At 39.5% G+C, this 26,398-nt stretch overlaps 1 protein-coding gene across 1 annotated transcript; it reads left to right on the top strand.

Annotated features, from left to right (window-relative positions):
- Positions 1-361: 361 nt before the first annotated feature.
- Positions 362-20,738, top strand: LOC103263967 (PDZ domain-containing protein 2-like). The gene is made up of 12 exons (XM_008061630.2): positions 362-799; positions 2,701-2,846; positions 4,259-4,349; positions 5,157-5,271; positions 8,297-8,370; positions 8,509-8,734; positions 9,523-9,640; positions 11,214-11,346; positions 14,217-14,295; positions 15,453-15,487; positions 16,185-16,382; positions 20,463-20,738. Exons 1-12 carry the CDS (start codon positions 362-364, stop codon positions 20,736-20,738), a joined length of 1,929 nt encoding a protein of 642 aa, XP_008059821.2.
- The last annotated feature ends 5,660 nt before the right edge of the window (positions 20,739-26,398 follow it).

Below are 26,398 nucleotides of genomic sequence, written 5' to 3' on the forward strand. Positions count from 1 at the left end.
TTTTTTAATATGCTAGCACTCGTATATTAGCATTAGTTCTGTTTCTAGAAAGACTCTTAACTCCGCATACTATAACAATTAAATCACTAATTTCTAATTCATGGGCATTTTCATGAGCTTGGGAGTTTGGGCATGATTTTTAGCACCAATAATAATACAGATTAAATTGAGTGTTGAGCCTCTTAAGGAGCTTAGTACCTCAATCCATCAGCCAGACTTTTAGTCCCATGGGTCTCGAGTGGGCCCTTGAGCGCTTACATCCTTGTGCCAATCAGGAAGGGTATGTGAGGTTCTAAATGGTCCCTCTGTCTGTTTCAGTTACCTAGCTCAGTGCTGGAATGGCAGCTTCATTTACCGAATTATGCTGTGCCGCTTTCAGCGCAAAGCCCCTTCCACTTATAATGGTAACAGTAGCAACAGCTCTGAACCAGGGGAGATACCGACCTTGGAGTTAGGGGACCGAATTGCAAAAAAGGGGAAAAGAATAGGAAAGTTGAAGTTCATCTCCAAGCCTTCTGCCAGCAAGGCCACCAAAGAATCCAAGGTGGCCAGTGAGCTCAGCACTGAGCCGGAGAAGGGCCCCAACCGTGAAGTTGCAAATGGGCAAGACTTTCAAGTGAAAAATGGCATAGATTCTCTCAAGGAGGTGACTGGATCCCACCAAGAAAGGTCAAAAGTGGACAGAGTGACAGAGCACAGACTTCCAAAGACAGAAACTCCTCTGACCACAAGCAATGACAAATGCCACTTCTCAAAAGCTGGGAAGATCGACTTTCAATCGAGTAACTGCCTGGTACAGGTAAGATTTGGTTTGATTATAGAACCTGAATTTTTAACAAATATTGTTTGAGGTTGATTTACAGTTTTAAAAATGCATCTAAGATGACCTTACATTTGGGAAGCCAATAAATTCACTAAGATCAATGACCACAGAACAACCACAAAAACACTCCAGTCATTTCATCCCACGTGAATAAAGAGCAGGTCAAGTGATCTTAAGTGGAAAATTTAACCATTTTGTGGCAATCTTTGAGTCACCTGAGACCCAGATCAAGTACTTAGGTGCATCACCATTCAGCACTGTGGTCACCAGTGCAATTGCTGTTCCAAGACCAAGAATTCCTGGTGGTTATTGACAGCACAAACATCCTAGGTTCAGTATTACACAGGAAGGGAATTCAACAAGCATGAGGGCATTTGCTTCTTGATACCAGTTTAAAGTCAATTGCCTTTTCATGGGACCATGTTATTGCATGAGTGCATTTGGGGGACATTTAGAAGAGTCCCAGAATTCGCCAATACTATGAAATCCAGCTGGGATGGTCAAGGCTGGTCTTACCATACCTGCTTTGTCTTTTGGTATATTCTGAGTGGTGATGGTTGAGCTTCTAGTCTCGATGGTTTCTACCTTTATAAGCAACATTCTCTCAGGGGAGAGTTACATTTCTCTAAGGACAAAATGTTCATTCCAAGAATCCTCTTGGAAGATATTATGATGAGCTCCAAGTAGAGCAATCACTTCCTACGTAGGCACTGTTTGGTTTCTCTTCTGACCAGTTGACACTCTCTAGTGATGAAAGAGAAAGTTGGAAAGGTGGAAAATAAGCATGGAAATTTCAAGTTCAGCATTGCACATCAGACATGCCGCCCTAGGAGTGAATGTCATTTCTTGTCAGGTCAGAATGGACCACACATCTTCTCATGCAAGAGTATTTTTAGCACCATTTTTAACCTCAAAATTCTCTTTAAAAGATACATTTCTCCAGCATCCATAGAGTTGTCAAAAATTAAATCTTCACAGCTTTCTTCCACATCCTAGAGACATCCACCTTGGAACAAAGAGACCTCTATACAAGGATGCTTAGATTCTAGGGTTAGAGAGGATTATAAATTTTACTGCAGCTTAGATGAGCCTAAGGTCATGCTAAAATGAAATTTTCACAAAAGCAGAATTTAGCTGTTTAACTCTTATGCCTTTGGGAGAAAAAAAATTCATTCCATTTGATTAATGTGAGATTAAACATGGCAGTGTTGTTCTTTTTCTGCTTTCTTAATGATTTAGTATATCTGCAAGAACTCATAAATTTTGGAAAAAGCTTATATAATCATAGACAATTTTAGTTTGTTGAGTATATCTTTTTCATAAACTGTTATTTGTCTAAGGAAATAGTACATGAAAATAAATCCTCAGTCTCTTTCTTTCTAATCTGTTCTTCCTTAACAGAGCAATAGGAAACTTATTTTATTTTTAAAAAATAGCTTTTTAATTTTATGTCTATAAAATATAAGCATAGAATGATACATATACAATCAGATCCGTTATTAAAATTAAAAAGATAGATTCACTCTCTAAAGCATAAGACTCTCCAAGGACATAGACTAACTATTTTAGACATGAGTTCAGCATTTGTTATGACCATTCTAGCAAAGATATTTACTCACCCAATATGACAACATTTGCAAGTATGTATATGCATATATGTTTATTTTTGTAATGCTACATGTTTAAAAGGAATATAACCAACTGCAGTCACATAACAGAAATACTACTATTAGCCAGGTAGGTGAGTATATTCTCAACTGTCATGTGGACTTCTGTGAGGACTTCTGTGGTCTTACCTTAGTAATCGCAATCCACCCTTACTGTACCAGATCTTTTCCTATACCTTTTTCGTAAGTGGTTCATCACACCTCATTTAGGCTGTCCAAGATTTGAATCTACAGGAAAGAAGGAAAACTCAGAAGGAAAGTCACACTCAGGACATCATGCAGGTGGCCTCTGGTGTTTCCATCAATGAGAGGCAGCATGAAAACATTCTTCTCCAGCAAGCCCCTAAGGTCACTGGGTGAACTCACATTGACCTACGTGGTAACATCTCTTAAGACCTTGCTTGAGCCTTCACGTCTCTCTTGAGTCCCTGAGTTTTATACCAACTGCCTGCAGGATGTCTCCATCTTGAATAATTTATATCATGCCTAAACCCAGTGCATCACCAAATCCACTCCAGCATTGCAGGTCTCCTCTGGGAAGCCTATGTGACATTGCTACCACCTGTTCCACTGTTAGATATCTCCTCTTTGCGGTCCTGCAGGAGATGCTGCTTGTCTTCACTGACACACGAGCCCCACATAGTCTAACTACCATCTGGCTTAAGCAAATCACAATAAGTGTATGACAGTGTCAGATGGTGACAAGTACCATAAATGAAATAGATGGTGAAATGAAAGTTAGGTAGAAGCCTGGTTGATATTGGGTGTCAGTGAAGGAAGACCTTAGGAAGGAGGCAATGTTTGAACTGAGGACAACGTGTCAGGAAAAGGCAGCCCTGTAAAATCGGAGTGAAAAATGCTCCCAGGGATGAGCCTGCAAAGTCGGTTGCACTCAGGCAAGCATGATAGAATGTTCAAGAGCAAAGAGATCAAGCACTAGGAAATAATTCTGCTGGTGTGGACAGGGCTGGATTGCAAAGGTTCGTGTATGCCATCAGGGAGTTAGGACAGCTGGTGACCCTTCACATCGGAAGAGCAAAGTGTGTGACTATCTCACACTCCAATGCCTGCGGGAAAGAATGCCAGGGAATCCACTGGAATCCATACAAAGGACATTCAAGTTAGCCCTCCTCCAATGGGCAGTTGTCTGAGGGCCTAAACTGAGTATATCATGAAGATGATTTTTAAATACTCACCCTGGGGGTTCAATGAAGAATAATGGATTTCCAGAGGTAAGAATATACAGGGAGGCAAGATCGGAGGCTGTTGTGGTAACCCATGCTAAAGATGCTGGTGGCCTAGACAAGGGTGAAGTAGGGGACAGATAAGCAGATGTTGATGGAAGTGGGATCTATTTTGGAGGTAAAGTCAACAGATCTTGCTGATAGTTCAGATGTGAGAGATGAAATTGGATTAATCAAAGACAGCCCATGGGCTGTTGCCTTGTGTATAATCTTTAGGATGAGTGAGTGACAGTGCTATTCCCACTGAGATTGGAAAGCCAGGAGCAGGGAAGTCTACTTTGGTTTTACTGAAGTCTGTATTAGATGCCTAAGTGGAATTGTAAGGAAGCAGTTTAAGATATCCTTTGTATTGTTATCTTGAAGTTGGCCTGTTGGTTGGGAGCCGGTATCAGCTTTAGCCATACAAGCATCAGACACTGATTTTACGTTTTACTGAACATTGCCTTAACTAGAGCAGCTAATTTTAATACTGAAGTTGTATGACTCAAACTGATAACATCTGTTCCATCTATTAATATCTTTCTTTATATTTCTCTGACACAGGTGGAATCGCCTTGTAGACTTATTCGGCCGTCCGTCATTTCTGTCATTGGATTATACCATCAAAAAGGCAAGGTGAGCTCTTTTCTGTGGACTGTTCTTCTCTTCATGTTTAAGTGGATACTACTTGTTTTTCAATTTTTTGTTTTTATTATTCTTTGTTTCTACATGAAATAAGAAGTTACAGGTATAAGGAGGGCTAACTTGAGTGTCCTTTGTATGGATTCGAGTGGATTCACTAGCAGTTTTCCTGTAGGCCTTGGAGTGTGAGATAGTCACATTCCTAGCTCTTCCGATGTGAGTGGTCACCAGCACCTGGCTGCTAGGGCAGAATTGAGGGTGGAGTGAATGACCCCCAACTTTTAGCTCTGTTGAAAGAAAAACAGAACCTGCTGTTTCAGGGAGTACTCCCAATTGTCTTTCTGAGTGAATTTCATGTCATGACCATTAACGCACAGGGAATGATATGAATAACATTACATTATACAAATATAACAACAGAAAAACTGAAACAAAAGAAGAAAAGAAATATAGTGTCTGCATAGTGGGAAATGACTCTCATGAACTATTTACTTGATCCATATGAGACTGCCATTTTTGGAGGTCAAGGATTGTTTCCATATATATTGCCACCTAAATTTTTCTTCATTTATTTGCATTGCTATTGCAACGCAAATAGTTCTGAAGCAGGAATTGGAGAAGAAAGGTAAACTGGGATTTGGAGCTAATTGATTAGTTTAACTCTAAGCTTTTGGGGACAGTAGTTTCAGCTAAATGCTATGACAGAAAGGATGCACTCAGGTAAGTAAATAGTGCAATAGGAAGTACACCTTCAGTTAAATACTGCAGTGTCAACTGGAACTCCCATCTATTTGAATATAGAGACTTGGCTTTACCATTACTGGAGGGCGAGACTGCATTTGTGGACCCAGGGGGATTTTTGTCAAGACCATATTCCCACATGGATTAGCGGCAGAGGATGGAAGACTCAAAGAAGGTAGGAGAAAGACTCTCGGTTATCCCAAATGACAGGGACCTTTAATTCTACAAGAAGCTGCCTCTTCACAAGATGGAAAGAAAATAGAACGTTAGCTAGGGCCACAGACTGACCTAAGCTTAAACCCTTGTCCTCACATAGTTGATATAACCTGAGTTTCACTTTCCTAGGAACAGATGCTTGGAATATTAATGACTACTTTGAAGACTGACTGTGAGGATTACATGAGATAAAAATAAGATAATTACATAGGATAATATGTGAATAGTAGCTGAAATTTTTAGTGGGGTTTTTAAGTGTCTATTTTGTCTGCTTGGTCCTTAATCATGTTACTTGTCTTAAAATTTCTAGTAAGTTTCCAGCCCATTCTATCCTCAGGCCAGGTATGGAAACAGAATTCCTGATCATTGGGAAGATGATCATCAGGAGGGTGGTCATCAGGAAGACACAGTTCATATCTTGCAGTTGAAACTAATAATCACAGAATTTGTTTCCTAAATTTGCATTGTCTGTAGTAGCTACCATTTTGCCACATACAAATATACAAGACAAGTGCTTTTGAATACAAGTTAAAGTAATATTGAAGTCCCAAGTTTAACTTTGCAAATAAATTTTTTTAATGCTTAAACACAGCTTATAATTTTTCATGCTTTAAGCATTTACAACATTTCCACATATTTAAATCATTTCATTAACTGCATTACAACTCTTGTCCAGTAAGCATTGTGAGCAAAGTGGCACTCAGAAATGTTAAGTAACATGTCCCATCCTTAGTAAATAGCATAAGTAAATTTTAATTTTTTTAGGTGGATAATATGGTTTATTTGCAAAGTAAATTAGAGAAAGAAAGAGACACAGAGAGAGGTTCATCTACCAAAGTAGGGAAGGGGGACCAAAGCTAAGAACACATGGCAACCACAGCTCAAGGAACACATGGCCTGGTCAGTGCTTAACAAAACAATGGCCAGACCAGATTTCTGAACCAAGCCTGAGTCACTGCTCCACCTTACTACTGTTGCCGTGTTTAAAAACAAAATCATTGATTCAGAACTCATTCTTCCTTCTTGAACACATCATGATACTTGAAAAAATACAATTTAAATAAATCAATGTTTCCTTTATGTACCAACATAGTAATTACTTTTAATTCAAAGAATCTTAAATATATATTTGCATATCTATATATTTAAAATATGTATTAGGATTAAGATTATTTACTTTTATAAGGTAAAATTACCAACAAGTTCTGAACATATTTTAAATAACATTCACCAAAACATGAATCCTGATGTTTTTCTTCTCATTAATGTTTCCTTCATGAAATTACTAATTCTGAATATTTTTGGTTACCATCAAAAATGCTATAAGTGTTCAGTTCTAATGACCGATATATTGATGCTGTTATACTTTTTTTTAAGACAATAAGAATGAATTGACTATTTTTTAAGCATAACAACCAATGGAAGTCTCTATGCTAATGGTAAGACATGACCAGATTTAATACTTATATGGCAGAATGTTTATCTGTCTTTTAGCGGAAGTGTTAACTACTAGGTGGTATTCATGTGGCATTTCAGAAGAATGTAAAATACTAGCAGAGCATTTCCATAATGGATATTCCATGTGTTTACTTGATTGAAATCATTCTCCAAGACTGGCAAATGGAGCAAGATGGAAAAAAATACATTGTTAAGAAAGGTTAATAGCACTTGACTCTCTAAAAAACAGTCTCTTCATGTGTGTGCATTTACACAAAATATGTCATTGAATGAATTTTCAACTTGTTGAGTGATATGCCTTTTAAAAACTTTGTATACATTTTAGGAATGCAGCAGTCATTTGCTATTTGCTCCTTTGCCCATGTGGAAACTACCCCAAAATAAAAATATCCTCACCACACTAAGTAATTGGTTATTTCAGGTGATTTTTTAACAGAGGTCCCTTCACTTATTTTACAACTTTTGTAATTGCATTAAAGAGAAGGCATGAGCAGTCATCTACAGGATTCCTTTAATCATACATAGAGTGTGCTCCTGGGATGGCTATCTATAAGAGGTGGAAATCTGCGCTCTTACACTGTTTTGCACTTTGTTATAGGTGTATGACGCTCTCTTTCATACTGTACTGTTGTGCAGAGTTCGTGTGTTCTTCTCTCTGGGGCATCTTTATAGTATTTTTGATGAATTGTTATTCCAAAAAACCGTGCAGTTCACAAGAGTATAAACCAGAAACGAGCTCTGAGAAGTCAACAGGATGTCTAAGTTCGTTCGTAGTTCCAGCAGACACTATCGACAACTTGAAAAATGACCTGACTGCACCTTGTAGGGGCTAAAGATGATAGTCTAGCAGGTAGTGATGCGGGGGAGGTAAGGTATCCTGTGCATTCACTTGCCTCACGATTGGACATGACCCCGCTTTCATCTCTGAGATGGAAGCCTGTAGTAACTTGCCAGCTTCATGACAGTACCTGAAACCACATCCATAAGACCAGACATCTAGGCTATTTCAGAAGGTCGGGCTGCCATTTCTCAGCTATCTCAGCAGGTGTTTTTGTCGTTATCATTCAAACTATTTCCCATACACTGGAGTGATTCTCTGGGCTTGGGACGCTTGGATTTCTGAAAATGCAGGAGTGGCTTCTCAAATGTTGTATGTGTTCATGCTTCGTTGCCAGTGGACTTAAGCTTCCCAGCAATGACTGTGAGGAACATTTGGAGCTCGGTTCTTGCAATTCAATTTCTAAACAGAGGACATCTGTTGTCACACTTGGCAATGGTTAAAAAATAAGATTTTGATGCTTCCCAGAGTTGTTTTAATTGAAGACTAAAATGTAGAATTACTGTCAAAGAATTTGCATTGTCATGAATTGTCCCATTTAGCTAACCTAATTAAGTGGATTGGAACAATCAAAGTCATTTTAGAGAAGTAAAGCGGGGACCACTGTCCCGTTGTAGCACAGAAGGAGCAGTAAGAGTCCAGGGCATTAAAGGTGAAAGTTAATGTAATTCTCACATTTGATCACTAGGGGATGAAATCCTTTCTATAAACGAAACACCAATAAAGGGCTTGACTTTTCAAGAAGCCATTCAGACCTTGAAGGTAACATTCTGATGGATCTCCTTTACCCTATTTGTTTTTGGCTTTTATTTCCTTCTGGCTTGGGTTGGGCAAGATTTTCTGACCCTTTGATTTAAGGACTGTCTGAGTGTTTAGCCTACCTTCTCCCTTGTTTTCCAGCAAAACCGGAGAGGATTGTTTGTCTTAACCGTCAGCACAGAGTTGCTGAGCCCTGAACTCACAACCTCCTCAATAGCCACACACATGAACAGATCCAACTCCCTGAACTTCCTCAACAGTGGGGGAGCCTCTCTGGGAGGCTCTGATGAAGGTAGTTCTTCATTCCCAGGTCGGAAGACTCCTGGACCTAAGGACAGAATTGTCATGGAAGTAACACTCCACAAAGGTGATACAAACTGTTCCTCACTTTTCGTTGTATTTCTTGAATCACAATATGGAATCTGTTTCGAGGGTTACCTATGAATTTTTTTGGAACACTTTCCTATCAACAGCAGGTGATGTTCTCTACATGGATATTGGGATCAAAAGGAGAGATTTAGTCACTTTAGTCAAAGTGAGGAGAAGTCACCAATAGGAAAGATCACCCACGCTCTTCCCAGATGAATGACTGTATCGTAGGCTTATTTTTTAAAAAAATCCCTGACAAGCTGAAGTCTAGGACTATTATAAATGTTAGAGAGCAAAAGATACGAGTTAAGAATTAAGTTTACAGCAGAAACTGCAACCATTTGTGATCATCAAACCTTACTGCATTTCATCTTTGCTTGCATTTCCTCCCCACCTACTGTAGAAATCTGATGAAAAATAGCTAAGAGATGGGTTGTAAAATCAAGAGGCAAAAAAAGGCTTACTGTTGTAGATCCAGAATAAAAATGTTACTTACACTCTGCCTATTTCCAAAAACAGTTTTGTGGAGGTAGGTTAGACTAAGCAGAGAGCAGATCATTGAATCATTCCCATGTCCAGGGTTGGCGCCAGTCTAGCCATGAACTCATTTCCTGAGCCAAATGGCAACTTTACTCCAGAGAAGTGGGATTTGCTTTCTGAGGCTGGACCAAAAATAAAAGGGTATTTGTCAGAATATATATGATCCAGTTTCAAATCAGTAATACCTCTTCTTCTGGTTTCTGTGTAATTTTTTGTTTTGTTTTCTTGGAATGATGCCTCTCATAGAGCCAAGAATTGGATTAGGCATTGGCTCCTGCTGCTTGGCTCTAGAAAACAGCCCTCCAGGCATCTACATTCACAGTCTTGCCCCAGGATCAGTGGCCAAGTTGAGGAGCAACCTGAGGTTTGTTGTATATCTGATAGTGTGAGACTCTGGTGTGTTCAGGGTGATATGTGCTCTATTATGATCCACTGAGGGATGATAAAACTTGGAATTATTTCCATTCATACAGCCAAGACTCCATTCAATAGCATCTCCAAAAATGGAAATGCTAATCGAAATGAAATGTGGTTGAATTAGAGAACTACAGATCTTGGCTTGTGTTCTATCTGGACAAGATACACTCAGCTGTATATGGATATTGATGGTCACCTCAACATTTTCTTTCATTTTAGATTAATATATGTAAGATTCACATGAAAAACTGGGAGTGCTCATCATAATTCAGAATCACTGGACACAAGGGTCCTAAAATCATGCCCTTGAATGGAAGGCCTTTTCTTATTAAGTTCTCTTGAATATTTTCAGTTGCCTTCCTTCCTTTCTTGAATGGTGATGTCTAGGTGCCTATTGTCTGAATTCAGTGTCTGATTTTTAATCCAGATAGTTGAGCTGCAGCATGGATGTTCTGTTTATTCAGGAGTTGTCAAGGTGTTCTATTTAATAGCAACTGCAGTGGGTCGGTGACCACCTAAATGTCACAATAATGTACCCATATTGCACAAAGTACTTTGTCCAAACAGTATCACCTGTCCTACCTATAAGCTTCTAAGTCCTTTAGTGGTTGAGGCTTTGTCAAAAAAGGATGTGCTGAGGTTGCCATTTGGGACTCTGTTAATATATTACTGCTAATATATTACATTTTTTGGTAATCATCAGAGTGAATTTTCATATAAAAATTTAACGAATCAATCAAAATATACTTTTAGAACCCAAGGGGAAAAAGAGTCTTTTAATGACATCCCAAGATGATGTTTCTTTCTTGAGTGGTTCTATATGTCTGGAGCCTGACAAATGAACATTCTTCAGACTCCCTAGAAAGAGTGTTTGTTCACTCCTACTGAGTTCTCTCATTACAATTGCACACCAAAATGGACAGCTTGTCTCCAATTTCTTATGTTTTCACACTTGAAAAGTTTTAACAAATTATTGGGTAATCTTTGAGATACAGGTATTTCCTTCTTAAATTATAACACCATAATCATTTCAAGATGGTAGGAAGACAGCAACTGACAGTGGTGAGATGCTATATCGCATGGTGATTGAGAATCAGACAGAACTGAGTTATTTAAGCAGTGTACGACATCTGGGCGACCTCTCTGAGCCTATGGCCTTATCTACAACATGAGAATAATTAGACCTATTCAAAACATTTTTATATGGAATACCTTGTGTAGTTCTGGCATACAGTATGTGCCCAAGAAATGATAGCCTTTGTTATCCTACTTTTAAATTTTATTTGACTTTACTACTTCTGAAAATGCCAGCACATGATATAATGGCCTTTGTCAATGTAAAATCTCATGTGCTTCTATGAATGTGTTGCTTTATATTATGTAAGACAAGATGAGAAATATGCTTCTTTAAAGTATTCAGAAAGATTTTGTATGTAAACTTCTCCAAGAAGCGAAGCCTTTTTTGATCGTGTAGGAATCCTGCTGCTAACACTGAGTGTGAATTCTGTCGCCCTTCCTAGCCGTGGAGATCAAATCCTGGAAGTGAACTCGATCAATGTCCACTATGCCGTTTTAAGCAAGGTCCATACCATCTTGAGCCAGTGCCCTCCAGGACAGGTTCGCCTCGTCATCGGCCGGCACCCTAATCCAAAGGTAAAATATTTCTTCCTGTTCTAAGCATGGGAAGATACTATACATCCCTACACACTCTTTGGTGAGAAGGTCACCCAGCCTCTGGCTGGTGTGTATGGGAAATGAATCTTTGATCTGGACTTCATCTTTGCACTCTCAGATAATCGTATTTGAAAATTTGACAGTGTTATTTGGCACAATTGAAATTTTGTCTGCTGGCAGGTAGAAATACCAAGCTCTTAATACTGGCTGTTTGACCTCTGGCTAGACAATTAACTCCGCATTTCTGCTCCAAGAGAGTCTAAGCGCTTTGGGTTAGGTAATCTCTATGACCTTTTCAGTTTCAAGGTAAGAAAGCTTTTCTTGCCAGCTGGGGTACAGTGGCTCACACCTGTAATCCCAGCACTTTGGGAGGCCAAGGCGGAAGGACTGTGCGAGACAAGCCAAGGAAACTTAGTAGGACCTTATCTCAATGAAGAAGTAAAAATGTTAGCCAGGCGTGGTGGTGTGCACATCTGTAGTCCTATGTAATTGAGTGCTGAGGTAGGAAGATCTTTTGAGCCCAGAATGTTGAGGCTGTGGTGAGCTGTGTTCATGACACTACACTCCAGCAGGGGTAGCAGAGTCAGACCTCCAACTCAACACCCCCCCCACACAAAAAACAGAAAACTACAGTTTTTTTCCCCCCACATATTAGGAATTATCTCTTTTTTAAGTTTAATGCTAAGTAATTTTTGAAATAGGTTCAGTGAATTTAAAGTTTTCTTCAAGTAAGGAATGAGAGTGTGTCAATATTGAAATGGTACAAAATAAATGTTTTATAGTATTTGGAAGGATGGCTATTTAGAATTTAACATAGATTCACTTAAATTAGTGACTGTGTTTGCATTTTTATAGAATTTCTGGAGTGCAAGGTTTTTAAGATAACTCTAAAGGAAAAATAAATATCTTCAAATTTGAAGAGGGATATTTCCTTCCAGATTTTCAGTTAATTGTTTGTTAGGTCATAAATAATTTTTTATCTTATCTAATGACTATCTGACACAATTTAAATAAATGAGAATAAGATGAATTCTGGTTTGGTGTACCAATTGCCTATTTGCCAAAATCACTTATGGATTTTGCTTCCATAAAGTTGGAGGGGGATAAAGACCAGCATTTCAAATAAACTATCATGGAGAAGTTATTTGCTAAGTTTATTAAAAATTATGGAGGATCCAGTTTTCTTGTCTAAGAGACTAAATTTTTAAATCTATGCTAGGATCTTTTCCCTTAAGTACTCACACAAATGTTCTCAAATCTTCCTCAACATCATAAATAAATATTGAAATTCTCCCAACCAAGACATTTAGCTTATGTTCACATCTTGCAATGTTGGTTTTGCTTGTTTTGCTAAAGACACGTTCTGAATGTGGGAGTTCTTTCTTGGCTTTTCTAACGTGGCAGGCTCCATGGGAGAGAAAAGAAACCACATGGCATCCTGAGACAATGGGACATCCCAAACCACTGCAGCTCATCCCATTTTCTGGTTACGTAAATATCCATAGAGTCTTCTGTGGAGAATAAACCCAGAAATCATCTTTTCTTACTGGCACATTCTACACTGTAGGGAAGGAAGATCCTTCAAGTCTAATGTTAGCAGCCTACCATAGGTACCACCACATGAACCTGGTACTGAACAAAGAGGCAGAGCATCTGTGAGGAGGCACTGCAGGGAAATAGGGTTAAGTATGGAGATTGCAGAGCAGTCAGCCTACCAAGCATCAAGAAAGTGGGACAGAGGGCCTAGGAATTGTTTAGGAAACTATCAAACAGATCTTAATTGAAGGTTTGGATTGGCCTGGTTTCTTCCAAAATATCAGTATCGTGAAAGACAAAAGCAAGCTCTGGAACTGTTTCAGATTAAAGGAGACTAAACACCCGGGACAACTCAATTCTGGTTGCCAAAGCCATTTATTTTTTGAAGCATTACTGAGCAAAGAAGTTGGCTTATGGCAGTCTACCTCAGGTGCACAAAAGAAGTTCTTGAATCCAGAAGTTGAATCAATTACCTTACTGTGCACACCAATTGTTTCAGTCAATATTTTTGGTAACCACCCAAGACATCGTTCATGAAGACAGCAGTATGTGAGTTTGCATTCTGGAGGACGGTCCTTATCACAGGCTGTCATCAAATTTCAGTGAACTAGCTCTGACCTAAGGACACACTTTAAGTGCCACTTCAAAAGGAGTATTGGCACAGTTGACCAAATTGGAAGATGGCAAATGTATATTAAATAGCCATCAATGTTAAATTTCCCAAATTGAATAATATTATCATGGCTATTAAACAGGATGTCTTTATTTTTTTTAGAGATGCATGCTAAAATAGTTACTGGTGAATTGTCATTATATCTGCAACTTGATGTAGCAAAACACTTTAACTCGTCTTGTGTGTGTGTGTTTGCGTGTGTGTGTAGAGAGAGAAGATGTATGTAAATGTGACAAAATGAAAAAATTAAGGAATCTAGGTGAAGAATATGCTATTCTTGTATATTTTTACATGTTTTATGTAGGTTTAAAATTCTTTAAATTTTAAAAAAATATTAGATGTGAATATTCTAGAGCAGGGCAGCTATCAGTCACGTTTTTGGTCATCATAGAACCCAATGTTTTGCTTGATGAACTTGGCACCGATTGAAGGTCTTGTTATGTCTGCATTGTTAGAAACAATCCATAAGCCAGCTGTCCTGCTTACGTGCCCTGAGTTACTGCTTCAGAGGACGGTCATGATCTTTGACTCTGTGATTGCCCTTTTATCTGCACTCAACTCAGACTCTGGTCCTAGCTACTTTTATTGGGAGGAAATAAATAAACACGTCCATCTAATTCATGCTTTCTACTAAAAACAGGTTTCCGAGAAGGAAATGGATGAAGCAATAGCACGCAGCACTACCCAGGAGATCAAGGAGGCCAATTCTTCTGGCTTAGGTACTGTAATTGCACATCTTCATTCAACATTCAGAAGAGTTTCTCGTGAAATTCACTCGTGGAGCACTCTCCAGGGCAATATTATTTGATTCTTAGCCATTCTCAGGTTTTGCAAAAGTAAGTGCCAAAGATAATCTATACTTTCTCTTGGCTGCTACTTTTGATTTCTGTGATTATTTAATGTGCTTAGTTAAAGATTTAATAATGCATGATTCTGTTATGACTTCCAGACAATTTGCAAGAGAAATTTGGAAGCATTTTGTGTATTGATACATGTATTGACACATGGGTACTGATTACCAGTTAAAAGGAAGACATAGAGTTTTTGGCAGTCATGAAATATCCTAACTATTTGCACTGATAATTAATATATTTAAAAGAGTCATGGACATAATAGTCTCTTTATTCAACCAGTTCATTATTCTGACCTGCCTGAAGGCTGTGCTCACATAATTCCAGTCTTTATACTCAATTATTATATAAGAGTGTCTTAAGCCATGATCCTCCTATCAACCCAGTGGCCTTTGCTCACATGTCTTGATCCTCATATCCATGGTCTCTATTGCTCATGCCATGGAGTTTAAATCCTGAGACTTTGCATTCTTCAGTAAAAGCTAAAATAGTTATTCAATCCTCTCCTAGTTCTGTTTATTGTTTTCTTGTTAGGTGGGTTTTTTTTTTCATTCTTTAATCCTTTTATCAAATATCCCTGAGCACTTAGTACTTTCCAGGTATGGTACCCAGCACTGTTGACTCATACCAGTAAACATCTCATCCCATTTATTATTAAAAAATTGAGGAAGGGAGACGAGATACATCCCCTCTAATTAAACTTCACTGCATCTATAGAAATGGATGTGTGGCTACCAATAAATACTTTGAAAATTGAGAAGAATTTACTTCCACTGGGGTCATCAAGTAAGTAGTAGTATCTGTGAGGGCTTAAAGCATCAGCAGACTCTTGACAGGAGAGGAGAATTAGGATTGGGTACCAGGTAGACTGCATGTATGTCAGCACCTGTACACACATCCATCGGTGCCTGCCAATCAAAGGGAGTTTTGTTGAATATGCTTGGCACCACCCTTTCTTTAAAAACGCAAGCCTATTTGTGATATGAACTCCAATGTTTGACAATATAGTGAATTTTTCCAAGCAGGTTCCCCATCGAAGAGTGCCTCTTTTGCAAAAAGGGTGAGTCAAGATGCACTATTGCCTACCACTCTTAGTAGGACCACACACTGATTCCAGGAGCCTCCAGGTCAAACCTGAAGACCCAGTTTCTGTTTCTATCCATGAGTCGTTTTTGCTACTAAACAGCAGCATCACTTATTGAAGAACAAATGCACAGATGTGTGTTTTGTTTGTTGAATATTCATTCAGGAAAACACTAGAGCAACGCAATTAGAAAACTGATCTAGAGTTGGCAAAATAACTTTTCAAACTGCTTCACAATCAAGCAGCTCTTCTTGGTTCTGGCAACTTTAAGGAGACTGTGGAATCATCCTCAGCTAGGCTCACCTATGTCCCAATGGATCAGGGTGCATGATTCAGGCTCTCCTAGTTGTTTTTCCTCAGTTGGCCTGACAAGTTGTCTTGTAACTGCTCTCTTCTTTCCTATCACGTCCCCAAATCTTTTGCTAGGATAGCTGATCTGCTGCTGTGGCTTTTCTGATAATTGCCAAGTTATGGCCCCCAAACTCTTGGAAAACATTATGCGGCAGCAGCCACTTTGTTAGTCATCAATTGACATTGTAACCTTTACTATCTCAGCTGTTTGGAATGGTCATGGATTAGAACAAAGTGTTCTTGGAAAGGCAGGATGCAATTGCCCTTTAAAATCTGCTTCTGGTGTGTCTTCCTAGTCCTCTGTCATTTTCTTCTTCAAGAGGATTCCCCTGTTTCTGAATCTGATCTCTCCCCGTACTTCATCCACGATGTTCCTGGCCTCTTGTCAGACTTGATGGCAACTGACTCTGAGGACGAGGATTGCTCAGGAAGTGGCTGCAGCATATCACAGACAGCAGACTGCCTTCCTACACCTCTGGTATGCAAGAGAGTCCTGGAATGCCCTGTGCTTTGCATTCCAGTAAGCAGTGACAAATTTCCACCTCCATGCTGGAAGCCACATTGGCTCAACTATCCTGGTGTTATACCATGAAAAAAAATACTGGAAAATATGCCTCTGGTTGAGCAGGAGCCATCCTTATACACTAAAAACAGAGTTTACTTGTGGAAAACAGCCACTGTCAATGACTGGTCACTCAAGTATGCAGTAAATGGGTTGGCTCACACATTCTACACCCAGGGGTTAATAGTGACTAAAACAGACCCTCTCATTTCCTAGAAGTTCTAGACCTGCTGAGGAACATAATAGGACCTTGATGCTACCAAAAAAAATATCAAAGTATTAGCCTGGTTTGATGTCATACCCTGTAGTCCCAGTTACTCAGTATGCTGAGTGAGGTGGGAGGATCTCTTGAGCCCAAGTGGTTGAGGTTGGAGTGAGCCATGATCATATCACCACTCTTAAGTCTGGGAGGATTGGGGAAAAAATGATAGTTTTATGTGACAGATGTAGGTAGGCACATTTCTCAGACCCAGAACTTTCATGTGACTGGGTTTTTTCATTCCAACCTTAGACTCATAGTTCCTAAGAAAAATAGCTGTTCCTTCTTATACCAGTACCTGAGAAAACAGCTTGTTATTTTTTATGCCAGTTTATTTCTTCCTTTTGTAAGATGCTGTGTGTCAGAGGTGGAGAGATTGGCCAAGATTATGCAGAGCCTTATTAAGAGACACCTCCACAACAGAGTGAATTTGGCCCTCATCTCCTTGATAAGTTTGTTTCCCATTATCCTCTGAAACACAAATCTTTTTTCGCCCTGCCCCTCTGAGCATTCATGCTGTTTCTCCTGTCTCGGCTTTCCTTCCTTTGCTGCCTTCTTTTTTTTTAATTGGCATATAATAAGTGTACAGATTTTGGAGTTACAAATGTTGTTGTAATGCATGTGTATGTTGTGTAATGATCAAATTAGCTTATTTGTCACCTCAAATATTTATCATTTCCTTAAGGTGTGACCATTCAAAATCCTCACTTTCTGCTATTTGGAGAAATGCAATACCTTATTGTTGACTAGAGTCACCTACAGTGAAATAGAGCAGCAGAATTTATTCTTCCTGTTTAACTTTTTAAAGTTTGAGTCAGCATCTCACATTGTCACCCAGACTGGAGTGTAGTAGTACACTCACAGCCAGTGCAGCCTCCACCTGCTGGGCCCACGTGATCCTTCTGCCTCAGTCTTTCAAGCAGCTGGAAGTACAGGTGCACAGCACCATGCCCAGCAGATTTTTTGGTTTATTGTATAGACGGGGTCTTGCCAAGTTACCCAAGTTGGTCTCGAACCCCTGGGCTCAGGTAATCCTTTTGTCTCCGCCTCTCAAACTGCTGAGAGTCCAGCCATGAGCCAACATACCTGATGGAACTTTAATTTTGTACCCTTTGAACCACCTCTCCTAATCCTCTCCTCTCCTCCTCTTCCCGTCTTCTTGGAACCAACATTCCAATCTCTGCTTCTATGAGATCAACTTTGTTATATTTTGGATATGACTGACATCATGTGGTATTTGTCTCTGTGTGACTAGCAGATTTCATTGAGCATAATGTCTTCCAGGTTCACCCATGATCTCACAAATGACAGGGCTTCATTCTTTGTTGTGGCTGGGTAGTGTTCCATTGTGTGTATATACCACATGTTCTATATCCATTCATCCATTGATGGACACTTGGGTTGGTTCCATGTCTTGGCTATTGTTAATAGTGCTGCAGTAAACATGGAGGTACAGACAGCTCTTCGACATACTGACGTCATTTCCTCTTGTTGTATACCCAGTAGTGGGATTGCTGAATCCTATGGTAGTTCCATTTTGAATGTTTTTGCCAACCTCCATACTGTTTTCCATACTGGTTGTGCTAGTTTACATCCCAGCCACTGTATGTAGGGTTCCCTTCTCTCCACATCCTTGCCAACACATGGCATCCTTGATCTTGTCGATTATGGTCATTCTACCTGGAGTGGAATGGCATCTCTTGGTGGTTGTGATTTGCATATCTCGATGATTAGTGATGCTGAACATTCTTTATATACCTGTTGGCATTTGCATTTCTTCTTCTTCTTCTGTTTTTTTTTTTTTTGAGCTGCATTCTCACTCTTGTCGTCCAAGCTGGAGTGCAGTGGCATGCTCATGGCCACTGCAGTCTCAAACTGTTGGGTTTAGGTGATCTTTCCACCTGAACCCTCTAAGGAGCTGGAACTATACACACACATCACCATGCCTGAGAGCTAGTTTTTGTAATTTATTGTAGAGATGGGGTCTCACCAATTGCCCAGTCTAGACTCGAACTGCCAGGTTCAGGCAACCCTCTCGGCTCGGCCTCCCAAAGTGCTGGGAATACAGGCTGAGCCACACTGCCAGGCCTGCATATATTTTTTGACAAATATCTTTTAAGGTCTTTTGCCCAGTTTTAACTGGATCATTTCTTGGTTTTGGTTTGTTTGTTGTTGTTTTTGTTTGTTTGCTATAAAATTGTTTGAGTTCCATATATATTCAGGGTATTAAACTTTTATCAGATGTATACTTAGCAAAAATTTTCTCCCATTCTGTAGGATGCCTCTTCATTTTATTGTTTCCTTCTGTAAGATGCCTCTTCATTTTATTGCTCTGAAGAAAGAAGCTTTTAAGTTTGATGAAATCCCATTTATCTCTTTTTGCTTTTATTGACTGTGGTTTTGAAGTTTTATCCAAAAGTTTTTGCCTGGTCAAATGTTATAAAGTGCTTCCCTTATGTTTTCATCAAATAGCTTCATAGTTTCTGATCTTACATTTAAGTCTGTAATTCATTGTGAATTTTCTTTTGTATGTGGTGAGATATGTGGTGAGAAATGGGAATCCAGTTTCATTCTTCTGCATGTGGATCTCCAACTTTCTCAGTACAATTTATTGAAGAGACTTTTCTTTCTCCGGTGTGTGTTCTTGGTACCTTGGTGAAAAATCGGTTGCCATAGATGTATAGATTTATTTTTGGGCTCTCTATTCTGTTTCATTGGTCTATGTATCTGGTTTTATGTAAGTACTATACTATTTTTGCTTACTATAACTTTCTATTATAATTTGAAGTGAGGTAATGTGATGCTACTAACTTTGGTTTTATTTTGGGGGTTCTTTTTTCTGTTTCTTTTTTCTCTCTCTCTCCAGATTGCCTTGGCTATTCAGAGTCTTTTCTAGTTCCATACTAATTTAAAGATTGCTTTTGCTATTTCTATGAAGACTGTCATTGGAATGTTAATGGGGTTTCTTAGAATCTTTAGATCGCTTTGGGTAGTGCAAACATTTTTACAATATGAATTCTTTTGTTGTCTTCATCGCCTTCCTCCTCACCACACTCTGGCCAAACTATCCCTTGGAAACTCCACTCACGTCTCCACATTCTCGCCAAGTCCACAAAGACAATCTTGGCTTTCCGCTTTCCCTCTCTTCCAACATCATCAATTCAGAGCTAGAGATCGATGGAGACTTGTATCTTGGTGGAAATATTCTTTACGTTTGCCCCAGTTAGTCTCAGCTCCTTTGCTAAAAAGGAAGTCTCTTAAGTTCGGTGCTTGGACCATTTTAGACTGCATGATGTCCACAACTTCCCACAGCCTGAGGATAAACCACATGGGACTGAGGGAGATGTGAGATCTCCCCCCAAGCCACACCAAGCCAAGGGGTAAAACAGAACAACAGTCTGGCTCTTGCAGCTTTTTCTATAAAGAGTGGATTGCAGACTGAAACCCAAGGAAATGACTTCTGGGATTCCCCATCCATAAAAAAAATAAAGAGAGGAAAATGGGCAGGCCACACAAATGTTCATTTTATCAGCTAGTCTGAGTTATTTGAGAGCATCTAAAGCAGGTTAGTATTAGTTAGATGTGGGTACTCTCTAATTTAAGAGACAAAAGCAAAGACAAGAAGTTACACATTCAGGCTGCAGAATGTCTTCCTGTAAAAGAAAAAAATATGAAGGTGGTTTACAGTTTTGCAATTTCTCACAATTGAGAGATTTTTCTGTCTACTGTCCCTTTTATTTCCCCTACAATCTCACCTTTTACTTCCATTTTTCACACAGGGCTGGAGAGATCCCCCTATACTCTCCCTTCATCAAGGAAGAAGGGGGCCATTCATCCTGATCCCTGCACCACCTTGGAAGATGCAGGACAAGGCAGTCAGCCCGAGCACCCCAGCCAGCCACCCAGGCTCTCCGAGTCCAAGCTCATATTTTCTGATACACATGCCCAGGGGAGAAGAAAGCAGTTCATCCCGACTGCAGCAAAAGTCTGGTAGCTTCAGAAGACAGCTGGCCCAGCAGCACTGGTTCTCAAAACTTGCCTCTCTCAGTCTATGACCATATAACCCTTCATGCCTGATCTTGGAAGATAAGCATGGTCTGGCCTGCTTAGTACTTGGAGGAGAGAACTTGCCTCTCTCAGCCGATATTTGTTAGCAGTTAGAATTGAGCCTGCTTTCTCAAATTTATGAACCGTTTAAATTTTAGTTGTTGATTTCCTCTGCCCAAATTCTCTTTGTTGTGTTGTTAATTTGTTGTTCTATAGTTTGGATATTAATCCTTTGTTGATTAAACATGTTGATAGTATCCTCCCCGTATTAGTTGCTTGTTTTTATCTTGCTTGAGGCGGGGAGTGGGGACATTAGAGTTGAAATTGTTGATGGAGTCCAATTTACTTTAAAGTATATATGCCTTTTAGGAAACATCTTCCCATCCTAAGAACATGGGCATATATACCATGCAGAGATTTTTCTTGTTTAAGTTTTTAGTTTACTTGGCGTTTTCTGACCCCATGAAAGTGTCAACCATTATTAATTCTCCCCAGTGCAGTGGTGCTGCTGAACAAGCTGGAGTATCAAATCTGGAAACCCTGACAGGGTTCCTGCACTTCGAAGCCTGGAATATTATGATCTTTGTCTAAGAAGGACCTATGAAATTAGTAATTAGAAAGCACATGAAATCTTTATGAATTCTAACAAGAATCTCCTCCTCTCAGTTCCCTGCATTCTTACTTCAGCAAATCACAATGACTTCTTTAGACCACAGGTTCTTGAAACAACCAACACTGGCATAGACAAGGACTACAAAAATCCCCCCTTTGTATTCACACACGTTGCTGGACTCACTGCAAGTGCAGCAGTAATGAAGCTGAACTCTGGAAGCCTTCCAGCTGGAGTACCCAGGCAGAGAGGTTTCCTCTTGTTCAAGTGCTTGTCCCCTGGCTTCATGATTGTTCATTGGGATACAATACATGACATACCCTTCTTCATCTGAAACACTTCAGTGACCTTTGCATCCCTATCACCAGCTCTTCCAATGTACCCAATTCTAGTGATTAGGGAACCTACAAAGTCTGAGGGTGACATATATGTCACCACTAAATGGTTTTATCTAACTTTGTAGGTAAATGACATAGTACTTTTAGGCACATTCATGGAAGGAGGACCAGTAGGTTTGGTATACTACCCTAAAAGAGAATGAGACTTAAAAAATGAAGGAATTTTTTTTTTTGAGTTGGAGTCTCACTCTGTCACCCAGACTGGAGTGCAGTGGCCGCTCCCGGCCACCACAGCCTTGACCTGCTAGGATCCGGCGATCCTTCCGCCTCAGCCTTCCAAGTAACCAGAATTACAGGCATGCGCTACCAAGTCCGGCTGATTTTTTGATTTATTGTAGAGATGAGGTCTCGCTGCCCAGGCGGGTCTCGAACCTGCGGGTTCAGGTAATCCACTCACCTCAGCCTCCCAAAGGCGCGGGATTAAAGGTTGAGCCACCGAGCCCGGCTTCTTACTCTACTATGTTACAGTAATGGTCTAATTATTTCATTGCCTAGATTACTTAAGAAGGAAATATCTATCTATGAGTAATGAGAATAACATAACAAAGAGAGGGCCACTATGATATTATAGATCTGGACTTGAAAACTAGTTGCACTGCTTTTCTAATAGCCAATGGAGTTTTTAATATTAATGAAGTTTCTAAACTTAAATGGAGTTCTATTATTAAAATGAGGCTGCTGATCACTCATGAAGGTGTCTGGCAGAGTGCCTGCCACAAGAATTCACCAAGTAGGAGCTCTCATTATTATGGTGATTTGTGCCTATCCCTTATCTCAGTCCTGCCTCTACCACTTTTGGTATTCCTCCCCCAACCCACATGCACAAATCTCTTTGTGCTGAAGAATGAGAAGTGGAATCTGACACCAAAAGCGACTGGCTTCTTCCACCTGAACATCATTGTCCACCCTGACTTTCTGCTTCCCCCATGTCCTCAGTTTTTCCAGACTTTTAAAATGTCAACTTAGTTAAGTACTCTCTTTTGCACTTCATATTCATGGAATTTCTTCAAAATTAAAAAATACCTGCTGAAGCTCTGCTTCAGTTGCAAAATGACCGCATTATACAGAAAGGCAAACTCTTTCTATCGCCAATTCAATAGTAATCAAAGTACCAGTGCACAAACACATGGACCTTAAACTTGTTCTATCGTTTGTAAAATTCATTTAATTGTGTAGTACTAATTCTGTCACTAACTAACTATGTGATTTTGGTCAAGTTATTTCCTCTCACAGCTTCAGTTTATTAGTGTGAAAAAAGTACACTATCCTAAGTGGCTCAAGCTTGTGTCCTATAATATAATTTGGGAGCCTAAGTACTTTGTGTTTAAAATTACTCCACTTAGCCAGGCTCTGTGGCTCAGCCTGTAATCCCACGCTTTGGGAGACTGAGGTGAGTGGATTGCCTGAGCCCGCAGGTTCGAGACCCGCCTGGGCATCTTGGTGAGACCTCATCTCTACAATAAATCAAAAAAAAAAAAAATCAGCCAGGCATAGTAGCGCGTGACTGTAATCCCGGCTACTCGAAAGGCTGAGGCGGAAGTATCGCCAGAGCCCAGCAGATCAAGGCTGCAGTGGCCAGGAGCAGTCACTGTACTCCAGTCTGGGCAACAGAGTGAGACTCCAACTCAGTAAACAAACAAACAAACTAACTAACTAATAAATAAATAAATAGCATTACTCCACTTCCTCAATATCCCCTTTAAAAATCTGTTAAAGCATATTAGTTAAAGAGGATTAGGGAGATTGGGGATTTGTAGCATCTGTAACCTGACACTAAACCTACAAAGCAAGCTTATACCAGACTATCAGCGGAATTTCTAAAACTATAATACCGCGTTTATGGTAAGTTCCTGCTATGCCACTTTTGAATCAAAGCAACACAGCCAATAATGTGTTTAAGGCTTGAAGATCTACACTGAGATGCATTAAAATGGTAGAATTCAAGCTGAGAGAGAAATGTCTTGAGTACTCAAATAGAAACACGTTGTGCAAAATGTAGTCAATAAGAAAAAGAGCCAGATCAAACGTTCCTTAAGCATCTGGCCCCCTCTCCAATCTTTTTCTCTGATCTACTTTTAAAATAAACTTTCCTTTCTAATCTAAAAAAATAGAAAGGAAGAATAATATAGGCAGATACAGATTGCCTCCTAACCTATATTGTGGACTCCAAATACTATTTTCTCCTATAGAGAGTGAGGATTCCTTGAAAGTGCGGCCTTGCAGGGTAATACTCTGAAAACTGCCACAGCTCTCCTCCGGGAAAACAAAGTCAGCCAATAGAGGGTGCAGAGTTTCTGCTTCATGGCAGAGTCTAGTTTACCTGCATTTGTGTTTACAAGGTCGCTCTCCATATGGTAACCATGACTTTTGGAAAAGTAGCACCAGGGAACACATAGCTCCCTGAGGATTTTAGCAGCAGCCCCGCAGGTCACACGTGACCTGAAACAAGAGGTTAGTCAAAGGAAGCCTATTACCTGATAGAACATTATCATTTATAAAGCACAAAACATCTCATTTCAGATTGTGACATCAATAACTTCATTTTACAAAGAAGGGAACTGACATTTAGAGAAGTTGTGCTATGTCCTACAACCAATTTTTCTGGCCAGTGTCCTTCCTATGCAGCAATATGGTAAGTACAAAGTAATCCAAGTCTTTCATTATAATAAAATATATAAATATAGATTAATACCCTAAACTATAACAGTTATGTCATGAGGAATTCGAAATTACAAATGGAGCTTCATTAATATTAGCCTTGACTTTCAAAAATAAAATAGACTTTGCAATCAACTTATTCAGAAGCTATTAAATCAAGCATTTTGCTTTGACGTTGATTTATTTATTTATTCATTTAGAGTGAGGGTCTCAATCTGCCACCCAGGCTGGAGTAGTGGCACAGACCTGGCTCGCTGTAGTCTCAACCTCCTGGACTCAGGTGATCCTTCCACCTCAGCTTTCTGAGTAGCTGCAATTACAGACATGCACCACCATGCCCAATACTTTTTAAAATTTTTTTGTAGTGATTATACCTTGCTGTGTTGCCTATGTTGATCTGAAACTCCTGCGCTCAAGCAATCCTCCTGGCTCAGTCATCCTAAGTGCTGGGATTATAGGCCTGATCCACCAAGCATGGCCTATTTTGGCTTTTAAATTTATGTGTTACATGTGTATATGTATTACACATATATGACATGTATACAGTTTCTCAACTCCTCCTAAGGCAGAAAATCATCTTTCCTTGACACTCACATTCTAATTCTCACTTAAGAAAAGTACTGCTTTATACCACAATGAATGAATGACTCAAGTGGAAACTAAAATGAATGTAATTCCTTTCTTACACCAACTAACTTAGGAGAATCAACCAGGTTAAATACAAAAAAGTTCAAATAAATCTCTCCTCTTGAGTGCTGACTGGACCTAGTGACTTGCAACTTACTGAAACTAGAGAAAACATTGGGATGTTGCTTCCAAGATTAAATCACAGAATGATTGTGACTTCTGTCTTGCTGACTCTCTTACTTTTCCTGTCGGAGTCCTTGCTGGGGAAAAGCAAGTTGTCATATCGTGGAAGGGTGCACATGGCAAGGAACTGAGGGAGGTCTCTGGTTAGCAGCCAGCAAGTAACTGAAGTCCTCAATTCAGTTACACATGAGGAGCTGAATCCTGCATTATTGCATGAGTGAACTTGGAAAGGATCATCCACAGTCCTGGCAGGCATCTTGTTTGCAGCCTTCTGAGCAATTTGAAGTCAAAGGTACCTAGCAAAGCCCAGACCAGTTTTCTGACTAGAAGAACTCTAAAAAATAATATGTGCTATGTGAAACCATTAAATGTTGAGATAATCTGCTATACAGCAATAGATAACTAACACTTCTTGCCAGATCATTTCACAGATGAAGAAACTGAGGTCCATAGAGGTAAAGTGACCTGCCAAAGATGACTTAGCTATTAAGAAGACAAGACCAAAACTTAGTTCTTGGACTATCCAGTTATTTTTTATATACTCTGTATCGAGTACCTTTAATCACATATTCAGGAGGATATGACCTTGAAAATGGTAAGAAAAAAATGTCTTGCTTAGCTATATGAACAATCAAATGCTAATTCCTATTTAAAAGCTAATTTGTACACTAATAGCCAATATGAAGAATGTAAAACAGTGACCATATGTGATGTACATTACTATGGAAACAGTGATTTCAACTTCAATCAGCAGTTTGGTTTTTGTTATTTCCTTCAAAACCCACTGAGATGAAACATCAGCATGACAAGGAAAGAGCAAAGTGTTGAAAAGGGTGTTAAGAGAATGGTTTTTGTGCACTCTTCAGAGCTCACTAATTTTTTATGGAACTGGAAAGGGTAAAGATCAAAGAGTGGCCAAAGGAGCAAGGAATATAAACAGTCTCTGTTGGCCAACTCAAAAATACCAGCTCTTACAGTGGAGCTGAGCAGTTACTGAGCTTAGAAGTGAGAAGAGAGTCAGAACAAAATCTATATAATAGGAGAGTGAAAAGAAGCCAAAACTAGGTATACATTTGAGAGAGAAGCTATGAAAAATGATGGCAGGATTGAGTGAGGCACACAAAAAAGGACTAGACCCAAGATACAATATGCCCATTTGAGTTGGATATGAGAACTAAAATTTAAGAGAAAT

The sequence above is a fragment of the Carlito syrichta genome, unplaced genomic scaffold (assembly GCF_000164805.1).
Source record: "Carlito syrichta isolate Samal-C Ts95f unplaced genomic scaffold, Tarsius_syrichta-2.0.1 Scaffold305336, whole genome shotgun sequence".
NCBI classification, from domain to species: domain Eukaryota; kingdom Metazoa; phylum Chordata; class Mammalia; order Primates; family Tarsiidae; genus Carlito; species Carlito syrichta.